The sequence below is a fragment of the Xenopus laevis genome, chromosome 1L (assembly GCF_017654675.1).
Source record: "Xenopus laevis strain J_2021 chromosome 1L, Xenopus_laevis_v10.1, whole genome shotgun sequence".
NCBI classification, from domain to species: Eukaryota; Metazoa; Chordata; class Amphibia; order Anura; family Pipidae; genus Xenopus; species Xenopus laevis.
The window spans coordinates 76,710,971-76,725,382 of NC_054371.1; the positions used below are offsets into that span (position 1 = coordinate 76,710,971).

General features: G+C 37.1%; 1 protein-coding gene across 5 annotated transcripts in view; it reads right to left on the reverse strand.

The window, feature by feature from the left end:
* Positions 1-14,412, reverse strand: part of npnt.L (nephronectin L homeolog) — a 55,514-nt gene that overhangs the window by 26,446 nt on the left and 14,656 nt on the right. For 3 of the 5 annotated variants that reach the window (XM_041590535.1, XM_041590545.1, XM_018251760.2), the window contains exons 3-4: positions 8,214-8,267; positions 602-694 (exon numbers count right to left, since the gene is read on the reverse strand). In XM_041590535.1, coding sequence (XP_041446469.1) covers positions 602-694; positions 8,214-8,267 — 147 coding nt within the window. The remainder of the gene's footprint in view (positions 1-601; positions 695-8,213; positions 8,268-14,412) is intronic. The other 2 variants (XM_041590538.1, XM_018251767.2) reach the window with 1 other exon arrangement.

Sequence of the window (14,412 nt, forward strand, 5' to 3'; positions counted from 1 at the left end):
GTAACTCAGTAAATCATTTTCATAGCACTGGCTTTTTCCTTTATAAAAACTAAAAAAATGGCTAAAGGATTTTGCCATGGAACTCTTAAGCTAGTGTCACAAGTTGTGTTTTTTCCAAAGGCATATTACTGCCACTACCTTCAACCCCATATTTACAATAAACTGAATGGCATGAAATATGTCTGCACACAGCACATATTTTCTCTATGGGCATATTAATGCCTAAAGAAAAAACTTATTGATTCTGTGAGCCTGAACTGACACTGAACTGACACTATTTGCACACAAATTCACACCCAAGTTACTTTGTGGGCACCTGCTCTCGTGTTGGGGAAAACACTGCATTGTGGGTGATTTAAAATTTGCATTTTGTACATTATTTACATAAATGAAATGTAAGAATTGTATTTTTGTGGTAACACGAATGCAGTACATCACACACTTCAACAAATATACCAAATCTTCAAAATACAGCCCTCCACAATAGAACATATTTTTCCAACCTGAAACTAGAATATCGCTAGTTATTTATTTGTAAATATCACATAACCCCATACAATAAAATAAACGATGCAAGTCGTTACTTATAATCTATCCATACCTTGGTTACAGGTCTTTCCAGTGTATCCAGGATGACATTTGCACTTGTTAGGGCCTACACAGTCTCCATGTTTACATGCTGGCTGACAAATGGCTATAGAGAGAAAATATAAAAGTGATTGGTTGAATGCTCTAACATTTTAGTTAAAATATTTACGGCATGCTTCAGCCAACTGTGCTCCATGTGTATGGTACATACTGCATTGTATCAGCCACAAGGAGGTGGTATAAAGTACATTCTTTTGCAGAGGTGCATGGCTTAGCCATTCAGTGCTGGCAAAAGTAATCATGATTAGTACTGAAAATATCCACACAAATCACCTGGGTAACACAGCTATCAAGAAATGCATATTATCAACTATACATAGTAAAACAAATATTGAAAAATGTACAGAGTTCACTGTAGAATTTGTAAAAGCCACACAATAAATCATAGTCTTGTGTTCAATTTAATTGCCCTTAAAAAAGCAACAGTTTAAGCGGTTAGCTTTTCCCATGTAGACAACATGGAACCTGCCATTGCACTTCAGTCTGCATTAGAGCATTTGTATTGCAATTCCCAACGAAGCACTATAGAAACAAAGGCAAAGCAAATCAATCCGCAGACATCACGTCATTTCTTCAAAGTGCCTTCAATATAGTAAATGATACGTTGAATAAAAAGTCTCATATTCTGAATAGGAAATAATTGTCATGCGTCCTCTAGAAATGTTAACCTATCATTAGCACTATTATATTTGAAAGTTAAAACAACACTTTTGTGTCCATGGAAAATCTTGCAAAATACTAATTGCCCTGTAGCTCTTTCAAAGCAAGTGTTGTGCTGCAACCTTTCTGGCCTTTGTGCAGCGTATGACTTGCCATAGAAAAGATGAAAGATAACAATTGGATTGGGTATGGTCCTCACTCATATGAAACAGCTGCATCCCTCACACAAATGCTGACCTTTTGCATGGACTATTTTTATATCTACACTTAAAATGAATTCTGTGTAAGTTGGTGATAAAGTTGTAGAGTACAGTATAAATATGCACAATACAATATGTAAATGGCAGATTCTGTGATACGATATCACATTTGCTAACGTTTGAACTATTGCCAAGAGCATCTCATATAAGGTGATAGCACCAAGTCAGTAGACTTGCGGTCTACAAGGATATGCCAACATTTGTTTGAGCTTTACTCATGTTCCTTTACATCAATGAACATATCGGTCTCTTTGTATGGAAAGATGGAGTGCTGCCCCGCTGAAAACACTGATATCAGAAGAGGCTTATACAATGGCGACAGGGGGAATAAAAGGAATGTTTGCGTAATCTCAGCCCTAAGAAGGGCATTTAAGGTCAACGTGGTTTGTATGGAGTAATTTTGTTCACATGCACATAAAGGTTTATAACTCAAAAAATATATTTTTAAAAATTATTTTATTTCAGAACAGTTTAATCTATTCAGTTTTTTATACCATGCAGACATTTGTATAGATAAAAACACTGTTTGTCTTAGTGGACATCGTCTGTAATATGCACCTGTAATTACCCTACTAATAAAGCTGGCCATAGATGCAAAGATCCGATCGTTTGAATCTTCGAACGATCGGACTTCCCCATCTCCAGACCTGCCACTAACCTTTCAGATCAAATAAAGTAGTAAAAGAACAGATCAGCCAATGTTCTGCCCCTACAGCAATCGTACGAAAGTTATGTCCGACAAAAGCTGGTGACAGTCTCCCTCTGAAAATCGCACGATCGGCAATACATGCAGAGATACTATCGGCAGCTGACAGAAATCTTTTAATCTGCTCTGATCGACTGAACGACCGATCTCCGTGGGGCGAAAACGACGGGACTCCCACGCGGTCGGAAAGATCGTACAAATCGAGGATTCGTAGGATCGGATCTTTGCGTCTATGGCCAGCTTAAGTGGCAATATTATACCTACACATCTAGCATTTAAAGGGATGCTTCACCTTTAATATACCTTTTAACTTAACTTTCAGTAAGTTATAGAATGGCCTATTCTTAGTTTTTAAATTATTTGCCTTCTTCTGCCTCTTCAGCTTTCAGATGGGAGTACCCAGCATCCTAGTGCCGTGAGGCAACAATTTTGTTACTTTTTATTAATTATTTTTCTGTTAGACCATCTCCTATTTGTCTGCCAGTCTCTTACTCAAATCATGATCTGGTTGCTAGGGTAAACTGGAGTTAGTAACCAGATAAATGCAAACATTCAACACTAGCATGTTGTTTAATAATTACAAAACCACAACAATTAAAGACAGATTGCAAAATGTCTCAGAATATCACTTTCCTTATCATACTAAAGTGAACTACCCCTTTAAACAAAAAAGTAAAGAAATTAAAGCATGAAAAATATTAATTATAGAAAAGCAAGCAATACACTTACAGATCAGAAGTCTATATCTATGGAAGTTATGACAAGAAAAAAACATTAACTCATGTAAACCACTGATCGGTGTCTATATTTTATAAATAAAAGATAAGAACCACACTTGGCTGATAGAATATTGCTAGGTGGTGTTTATATTGTCTACCTTGTCCTTTTCCACTTAGTGTTTCTCACTTGTTTCTACATTGAGAAATTGATCATGTTACTTGATCATGTAATTGATCAAGTAACTCAGACTGTTACCTTCCTTTAGTTCAAATTCCTCAAAATAAATGCTTATGACTGCACTTGGTTTGTATGTGCCATTTCTGCACAAAATGAAAATGGATACATGCATGTTCCTCACAACATATTTTAGGCAGCAGGGAATACCCAAAACACGTGCTGGCTCCTACTAACTTTAATTGAAGCAGCCTAACACAGCTGGTACAAGATGTTTTTGCACCATAATGCGCATTAGAGTAAGTTCAGGGTTTTTAACTGGGCCTTTACAGGGGTTCTCTTTAACCTATAGCTATTTTTTTTTCATGCAGGAAAATATAAGTGGTGGATGATTATTAAGCTGACAATCATAAAACAACAAAAAATGCAATACAGGTACAAGATTAACTTTCCATTCAGTACTTTCTAGTTACAACTGTACTCTGCACATTACCCCCTCCATCCTTGTGCAGCCAATTCATGGGCATGGGCGTTAGTTCAAGATCATCAGGTCAGATTTTGGCAATGGCTGCTGCCTGCGTGATGTGATTGTGAATTTCAAGATTGAAGGAAACAAAATGTAAAGAAGCTGCATTGTATAAATAAACTTTATTTTGCTTGACAGACCTTATAGAAAAGAATTTGGGATTATTACTTCAGGTGACAGGTCCCCTTTAAACAGGGGAGAAGCGTTAATCGTTAACATAAGTATCCTAAACTGATATTTAGGGGATACTTAAGTGAGTAATGATTATTGTTTTTACATGAATTTGTTAGCTGATTCTCCCATCCATTCTGATGGCATTAGGGCTACACTATCCTCAAATGTCTGGGGCATTCTCACCACACTTGTTTGCTGAACAATCCCACAGCTGTCCCCACATTAGTTTTGTTACTGGCATTCCATCAGAAAGGGTAATCAGTAATCTAACAAGCTATTTATATGTTTGAACAGTTGAGGCCTATTCTCTGATGTAAAATGACATTTAAGAATCCACGGGGCATATTAGTTCTGTAGTTGACGATGGAAAAGTATTACTTCATTTGCTTTCTATTATGCACATGACACAGGTTTTTATCTGCAGTAAGTAAATCTTTCATTTGAAGCCCAGACATAGTGTAAATAGTTAATTAATCCTGATATTTGACAAGGTGACTACTGATGAACTTTCACACTGGTGTGGGGTGAACATGACCTCTAACCATTTCATTTCTAAATGAATGAAATATGTACTGTATATGCAAAGGGCGCCTAGTGCCTGTGCATACATATAAATGTGAGGTGGCTTTATACAGTAGATCCTCTTGACTGATAAGATAAGGCACTCTGTTGATATTTTACAGTAAACAGTACCTGGGGTGAACATGGTCTTCCATGACTCATGGTGATAAGAAGTTTAGTCAAAATGAGGTCTATCACCCATAAGATTTAGTGGCTCTTATGTACAAATGAAATAACAAAACCAGCTACAATTTCACAGTTTGATTCTAGAGAGACTTTGGAAACCAACACCATCTTGTTTGACCTGATCTCAAGGGTTAACAGGGGACATTTATGAAGGCCCCACTAAAAGTGATAGAGCACTGAAGTGCACAAAAGAGCACCCTAAGTGTTCCAACAGTGCCTTGTGCCAGATAAAAAATTTGGGATGAGGTTCAGTGCACAGTGTTGGCAATCTAGGGCAGCTCTGTTCTTTCTTTCTTTTTTTTTTTGTTCAAAAATATTTTACTCAATCAATGCCGAATGATTTCATTAATTAAAAATGCTGCATACATTAACAGTAGATGCCCCTGATTGAGTAATTAAATCTGCAGCACAGTACATTTGCCAAAAGTATCTAACCAGGAGACAAAAGCAATGCGATTTACATTTGTAATAGGCATACAAAACACCATGAGGACAATCCATCAAAGCCATGATAAACAGCAAATTCAATCAAAGTATGAGATGTAGAGAGTGATAATCTGAGGCAATTTGCAATTGGTTTCCATTTTTTATTATTTGTGATTTTTGAGTTATTTTTTCAGCAGCTCTCCAGTTTACAATTTAAGCAAGATGGTTGCTAGGGTCCCAATTACCCTAGCAACCATGCATTAATTTAAATAAGAGACAGGAACATGAATAGGAGATGGTCTGAATAGAAAGATAAGTAGTAAAAAACAACATACATTTGTAGACTTACAGAGCATTTTTTTAGATGGAGTCAGTGACCCCCCATTTAAAAGCTGAAAGGGAAGGTAAATAATTAAAAAACAATAAAAAAAGTCAATTGAAAAGTTGCATAGAATTAGGCATTCTACATACTAAAAGTGAACTTAAAGGTGAACCACCTTTTAAGATTGCTGAAAAAGTAAATTATGATTCTGCTGAAATAACAATAGTATGTTATTTAATGCAAATATACTTTTATTGCAAATATGGATTTCTTGTTAAATTGAACTATAACATATAGAGCCCCCACAGTTTTCTATCTATATGCAAATGGATTATTTATAACAGTGCTGTCCATCTGTTTCCATACATAGGGCTAGTCATTCACTATGCAGGTATGGGACCTGTTATCCAGAATGCTCAGGACCTGGGGTTTTCCAGATAACGGATCTTTTTGTAATTTGGATCTTCATACCTTAAATCTACTTCAAAATCATGTAAACATTAAATAACCCCTATAGACTGGTTTTGATTCCAATAAGGATTCATTATATCTTAATTTGGATCAAGTATAAGGTAATGTTTTATTATTACAGAGAAAAAGAAAATCATTTTTTAAAATTTGGATAAAATGGAGTATATGGGAGACGGCCTTTCCGTAATTTGGAGCTTTCTGGATTACAGGTTTTGTTAATAACTGATCCCATACCTGTACTATATACTCAGCCCAGATTACAATCTGTGTGAGCAGTGTGGGGGCTATAATAATCTCTTCTAAATCCCCTTTGGCCCAAGGACCTCCCATAGGACATCCATTACTTATAAAACTCTCACAAGGAATACATTTTCATTGGGGGTATGAAGTAAAGAAGCATTAAAAATGAGGACGCTTGTAGTCTGTGTGTGATTTTATGTAATAAATCTGAACCAAGCAAACCTTATACTCACCAATAGTACTTAGGTACACAATAACACAAATTTTCATTACACAACTTGTAATAGAGATTCAACAAAATTCCTGCTATCTGCCACAGATCACAAACCACAGACATGGATATGTGTTGACAAGGCTCAAACATTACATTCATATCAATAGAAAACAATCTACAGGTATTTTAACCACTATTATCTAAAAGCCTTGTTTGCTATAGCAGTCTTTTTTTCCGTCTTCATTCTGGCATGCAAACCATTGTATGCACACTGCATAATTTAATTTAGGTTTTTTATAAAAAAAAAATACACAGAGACATGTACAGTTACATGGATACAAATATGACCAGTCTGAGCAAATCACTTGATAGCACCAGGAAATTGTCAGAGATTCTGAAGTGCAATTCTGAGTGACATGTTCAAGTTTGAGCAAAGTTTGCCTAATCCTGCAACCCACAGCAACCAATTATATGCATCCTTTCACTGTTAAAACTGTACTAGACTGGTAAACATCTGACTGCTAACTGGTTACTACAAAATACCAGGCTAGTGTACAATTCAATGAATTTATATCCCTGTGTTTAACAAATAGGGCTTGTGCCAAAAGCAAAGGTTTTGATATTTCTAGAGCTAAACAAGGCAAACAGGAAAACTGAAGCTGCTCCTTGATTGGTCCTTGCGAGGTAGATAATTAGATTACAATAAGCCATAATAGATTGCTGCTTGTCTGTAAGCCAAAGCAGTCGCAACAGAGGGTGAAGGGAGGGGTTTGTATAATGGTTATCTACCTTGCAAGTTCCAAACATGGAGTAGCTTCATCATTAATACAGCACTGCTGTATTCCTGATGAGGTGATCTGTGTCTTTCAGGTTAGTTTGTGCTCCACAGCCAAAGAGTCATAGAACATATAATGGGAATTAATTGGGAAGAAAGAAAAAAAATATAGGAAGACCAGTATTTTTCCTGGACTGCACAAAAACCTTGTGAGTTAAAAAATATATTTAAAAAATGTGGTTGTGCAGGTAATCTATTAATACACAAAAATCTTGCCCCAGTCAACAGAATTTACTTTTGGTGTTCTAACTGCACTAAACCAAACAAAGCTAACTGCTCATTGGTTGATGTCAGTTATAGCTTTGGGTAAACTTTGCTCAAATTACACTGCCCCTTGTTCAATGTTGAGGGCTGGAGCTAAGCTTTCAAGTTCTTTTTAGTAGGTGTATGAGCAATGATTTCCTTTATACAGGGAACTGTTCCCTTTAAAAGAGGAAATAATTATGGCGCTAACTTTAATTAAAGATGAGAAAACCCAGGAAGTGACAAATAAACCTTGGCTATTGTGTATACATTTCAGTTTGCAGTGTTTTGATTGAAGCATTCCACAATTTAGCAACTTTTTTAAAATCTTGGTACTGGGAAAGGGAAAAATCAAGTTCTCTTAATCCGTTAATCTGCTTTGAGTGAACTTTAGAATATAACTTCAGCACATACATTGCTATCAGCTGACATACAGGCATTGACACTGTGGAATTTCAGTTATTTATTACAACAAAAATGTCATCAAGTCCTTAGGACACTGTAAAATAGAGTAACCCCAGGGGAAAGAAAATTGCTTCCATTAAATATATATTTAATGTCAAATATGGTTAGTTGTTCAGTTTATCAGTACAGTGGAGAAAAGGGGGTTACAATGATTATTCACATAGGCGAAGTTCAACTAGCACATTTCAACTAGCATTTACCTTTAACACATAGCTATTTCTCAGAAATACAATTTCTTGGAAGCATAACACTGTCCAATCATTTTGTTTCTATGGAATGACATATAACCAGAAAATGATGTGTTCTAATATGTGACCAAGAGTCTGCTCTCTTCAGACATAATATATGCTGCCAAATGATTTAAGAAATATGTAAGGCTAACCTTGCGATCGGCACCTTACGCTGGCTATTCTCTGTCTTAAGGCGTAGTAGAAAGCTGCAAAAACAAATGTCCAAATAAGGAATTGTAGATCTTTTTTTGTTTCCTTTGAGGAGGCTGGATTTGGGTTATAATCAACATGCTACATTCCGGGAGGCTTAAACAAATTCAATTTTCAGAGCTTTTCTGCAACAAGAAAAAAAAATCTGGGACAGGTTTTAAAAAAGCAAGAAACAGCGCAATCACATTTGTTACTAAATTAACACACATAGCATGCTGTAACGTTAAAGAGATTAGTGCAATGGCATAACACTGATACTGAGTCAAGCACATAAACAAGTGGGATATTGCCTGGGACCTGGGAAGGGCAACCTTTTAGTCTCTAGTACAGCTGCCAGGCCAATCCCAGCAACTTTAGTTGAAGAAACAGTAACATTGAAAAATTGAAAGTATACTAAAGGAATTGCAAAATAATGTACTGCTGCCCTGAACTGTTTTGTTTGCTTCAGAAAAAAAACCTATAGTTTATATAAATAAGCTGCTGTGTAGCGATGGGGGCAGCCATTCAAGCACACAATACACAGTCGATATAAGTTCTGAAGAATTCCATTGTATACTACACAGCTGATCTGTTATCTGCTTTTATCCCTTTTTCAGCTCTGAATGGCTGCCCCATGGCTACACAGCAGCTTGTTTATATAAACTATAGTTGTTTTTCTTATACGAATATAACAGTTTTACCGGGCAACAAAACAGTACATTATATTTATATTACTTTCGTTTTTATGGTGTTACTGTTCCTTTAAGAAAGGGTTGGAGCGTTACTTTTAAGGAAAGTTGCTAAGAATTTCATTTTCTTTCATAAAGCAAAATTTTATTTTTGGGTTTACATCCCCTTTAACCTTTGCCTGCCAATGAAATGGCCTGGTTAAGGGCTGTTCAAGAAAAGAGAGTTGCAAGGCATCACATTTTTCCCATAGCACAATCTTAAAACAAGAAACGGAAGTGCTACACAGTTGGCAAGTAAAGGGTTATATGACATATTGCCTGTAAAGCCAAATATACCTGTGAAGGAATGGAAAGTAATTTATATCCATTTTGACAGCATTATTGAACTGGATGTTACCTTTCGAGTAGAGGTTATCTTGGAAACCCCCAGTGGTCAAACAAAGTGTTTGCTTTCAGATAGAGATCCATTATCTTCACTGAGAACTACTCACATTTGCAGATTAGTAATATATATATATATATATATATATATATATATATATATATATATATATATATATATATATATATATATATATAGATATATATATATATATATATATATAGATATATATATATATATATATATATAGATAGATAGATAGATATATGTGTGTGTATGTGTGTGCAGGTTTAATCAGCTTAACAAAATTCAAAAGAATCGACTTGGAAAACTGGTTTTGATGTTATGGTATTTCTAGGATGAATGCTACTTAGCCCTTACAAACCCATTTAAAATATACAAACTGCATCCATCTGTAATTGTAACGTGTATGGCCACCTTTAGTAATGCAGTTAACATTAGACTGGCCACATGTGAAGTACTTTGGGCTGTCCATCCATCAAAGCCATGGACTATTATTTAGGAAAGCAGTGGTTCAATCCTGCTTTTGTTCCCTTGTGACACTGAATATAAAACATTTTGCAATATTATATGTGCCCCTTTAATAACAACCTGTCTTTTCAAGCTCCAGATCGGTACAGTAGGATTATTGCTTTAATGTGACTCAGTACATACAGTGTGATGGCATCTGGATTAGTAAAACATGGTGATCTGGGGAGGCATGATTGTGCATCGTAATAGATTTAGTTAATATTTTTTCAGCTCTAAACAGTGGCAGAAACATTAAACAAGCAACAACAACAAAAAGAAGAAAAAAAAACTTCAACCAAACAGTGAATGTGAGAAGCAGCAGAGACATGCAACCGTGTAACATTTTTAGCAGCACATTCTGGATTCATTCTATGCTTTGGGGGGTTATTATGCTCAGGTGCCTACTCCTTGGGAATTCATATGAATTTGCTAGTGGAACTGTGATCTGGTATGGTATCAACAAATGTGATTTTGTATCCAACTTTGTCACTGTAGATGGTTAGTGTGCACTGTGTATGTGATCCACTTACCAAATTCATTTCAGTGATGAACATCTCAGCATGTTGCAAATGTCATGGCTACCAAAAAAACATTTCTTTTTTCACAGTGTACACCAGGCATCATATGCCACAGGTATGGCACCTGTTATTCAGAATGCTCGGGACCTCAGGCATTCCAGATAACCTTTTACTAAATACAGATACCTTTACTAAAGATAACTTAAATCTTTATTAAACCTAATAGGATTGTTTTTCCTCCTTACATCTTAGTTTGGATCAAGTAAAAGGTACTGTCTTCTAACTACAGGGAAAATGGAAATGGTTTTCTGGATAATGAGCTTCCAGATAATGGATTCCATACTTGTACATGCAGGACAGGGTTCAGCGTGCAAAAAAAATGGGTGCAATCTGCACTTTGCACCCTTTCTGTAGAATTGCCATTGGTCTCTGTGCTCAGTTTAGGGGCGTAGAAAAATGCATTCACCCCATTGCTACAACGCTGCTTGTGTTCAGCAGTGCTGTGTTCATGGGGAATGAGGGAAGCCTACAGGTACCCACCACCCCCCACCCATCACATGTTAGGGAGCAGGCCTGTAGTGCAGGCCTGTACATACTGTCTACAGAGCACAACCAGACCCCAGACACAAGTGGTGAGCTTTTGTACCCTTTTAGTGCTCTTGCACTTGCGTCCAGGGTGTCAGTAAATTACTCCTACTATCTAGTATCAGAAAAATTGTTTTGTAGTTAAGATTTTTGTAGTTTACATCCCTTAGCCAAGACTTCAGTACTAAAAACTTCACTAGCATGGCTGTGTGTTTGTACCATTTCATATCACAGGAAGACCTTAAAGGCAAAGGAAAGGTTAAAATTAAGCAAGCAGAAAGGTCTATTTATATAGTAAACCAGTAAACCCTCAAAGTAATGCTGAACTGAGTCCTCTGTCAACATGGACTTTTGTATCAGACTTCCTGTTTTCAGCATAAACCTTCAGGGCTAGGGCTAGAACATGCTCAGTTTGCTCCTCTCTCCCCCCATCCTTTCCCCCCCTCCATTTTCCCCCTTCCCTGCTGTAATCTGAGCTCAGAACTATGAGTGAGCAGGGTGAGACTCTGTCAGGAATTGATGTCACACCAAGCTAATATGGCAGCTGCTATCCTAAACAAATAGAGAGCGCTTCTAGAGCTGTTTACTCAGGTATGGCATACTACAGATTAAATACAGTGTTCTAGCTTGCGCCATTGTAGCTTATCTATTGGCAATAAATGGTCTCGGTAGCTTTCATTCTTCTTTAAAGGGCAAAATAAAAATTGCCTAATAAAAGAAAACATAATTCTAAGCAACTGTACAATATACATTTATTAAAAATGTTCAGTGCTTTCAAAGTTATATGTAAAAACAAATGCTAGTGAAATCACAAGTCTGTTAATCAGCTGCCTTGTCTTACATTAGTTTCAGCAGTCTGAACCATCAGGGCAGAGAATAGAAAGGGACAGACAAGCACTGCTTTTAATAGCATTACATATACAAATAACATAAAAAATTGTAATAAATGTATTACGTTTTCTTTTGTTAGACAAAAAAATGTTTTTTGGGTTGACATTTCCAAACAAATTTTTTTATGCACTTTTTTGACTTTTTTGTCTAGTTTGGGCTTACACTTGATCTCCTTGTGGCCAGACATATGAATTTGCAGATGGGTTCTGGAAAAGAATTGCCCTGCCAATATATGATATTTTACAATGCATGCAAAAAATGTTGATTGTTTTAGATATATATTTATATATATGGAATGTGATAAACAATTTATGTTGATTAAATATATGAACCAGTAATATGGTAATGCTGCTTTAAGAATATTATATTTCTTGGGCAACATTGGCCCTTAAATGATAGCAATTAATCCATTAAACAATTCCAGCAGGACAGTGGTCAAAAGATATAAAAGTAACACAGTTTATAAACTGTGATATCCACCCAAAACTTTCATAAGATAATGTGGCTCTGATTGACATGAGATATGAGAAAAACTGAACCTATGACTTGGTTACAAAGTCATATTTTTAGTAGTGATAAATGCAGAAGATTTACCATGGCTAAGGAAAATGATGCTAGCCATAAAAAACAATAACAGTGATCCATAAATTCAACAGGGCCACCATTAGTGGGGGGTTGACTGTTGTACCAGGCATGGTTACATTTTGACCCAAGGAGGTGCAAGGGCAGGTTTACTCAGTTTACATAACGTACAGCGACTTACATAGAAACGTATGTAAGATTGAAATTGTGAGTGATGTGGAAGACCCTACTCTACTGCTACTAGCTAGCAGACTAGGCTCATTAGAGGCCATTAAAAATGTGCCATATAGGAATTTAAGGGATTATGAGGACTGCCCCTCTACATTGACCACCCCCTTCAGAGCCTGGAGAACTGACTGTACAATCGCAGGGCATGTGTCACCAATAATCTCCCCCTTTCTGCCTCTCTGGCGGAACTCTAATCTTCCACACTTGAAAGCACTCCAAGACTTCTCATACTGGCCACCAATGGGTGTGAGATTCCTAGGTGACATTCTGATAGACCAGTCCTTCCCTACCTACCAGCAATTGAAACTAAAACTAGGAAACGCAAACTTGCAACTGTACCAATATCTGCAGCTACGACATGCTTTCAGAGCACAATTCTCCTCCCTAAAAATTGAATGTGTCACCCCCCCCAAGTGGAACAGATACTGCATAACCCCGAGCCAATTAAATTAACATCTAGACTATACCAGGCACCAGGCCACTACACCCCCCACCCTTTAACAGAGCTCAAAGAAGATGGCAGCAATCTTTGCCAGCTCTTAGTGAGGAGCGATGGGTAGACGCCACTGACTCGCTGTATAATGATTTGATTTCACTACGGGATAGACTAATCCAATTTAAATTTGCCCATCAAGTATATGTCACACTGGTGAAAATCCAGAGGATGGGAGGGCAGGCTGGAGGTATGTGCCCATGATGTGGGGAAACTGGGGCGTCCTTTCTACACCTGGCATGGAACTGTCCCCCAGTGCATGGATTCTGGGAGAAGGTCGTAAAATATTTAGCAGACAATTTGAACCTACCTCAGGTGTCCTCCCTGGAGGTCTGCCTACCGGGGCTACTGGAGGATTTACTCCCCCTAAGCAGGACTCGGTCGCTCATGAGAACACTAGTATTCTATGCCAAAAAGGTGGTGATAATGGGATGGATGGGGAAAGAAGCCCCACTTCTGAAGGTTTGGGTCAGCCTAGTAAATAAAGTGTTGCCCTCAATCAAACTTACGTATGTGGCTCGGGGCTGCCCGGGCAAATTCAATAAAATATGGGGCCCATGGCTGAATACACACCTGGTGGAAATCCCAGAGTAGGGTCTAGACTCCAACAAGGCATGAATCCTTCCCCTTCCCTGGTACAGGGTCCTTAACCCCTAGGGCTGGCGATCTGTAGGCTCTAATGTGACCATAGCATGGATCGAAATGGATACTGATTGCACTATGTATTGACATTATACTGCAGGATGTATTACATAACTGTACATGTGAACCATGACATGTTTTGTGTTGTTTTGTCTATCCCCCTTGTAACCCTTCCCATTAAAATTCAAAAAATAAAAACCTTTAAAAAAAAAGAAAGATTGAAATTATGAAATCTTTATAGTTTTCATTAAAGACCATGCTGTAGGTTCAGTGTACTAAAATGTATAATTATATCTTTAAGTAACTGTCAAAAAAAACACATAGCTGAATTGAAAATGTTTACAAAAAGGAATCACAAACCTTTTGTTGCCCAATTTGCTTTTGCATGGGGTTATCTATCAGAACAGACAGAATCCATGTAAAGATTTCAACCTATACAACTACAGATCAAGAAGCCTTTAATAAAGCATATATCAGAATTCCTTATTACATTGGTACATCTATTTTTGCAGTCTCATTCTGTACCATGCTGTACATGTATGGGATCCGTTATCCAGGAAACCCGTTATCCAGAAAGCTCCAAATTACGGAAGGCCTGGCTCCCATAGACTCCATTTTATC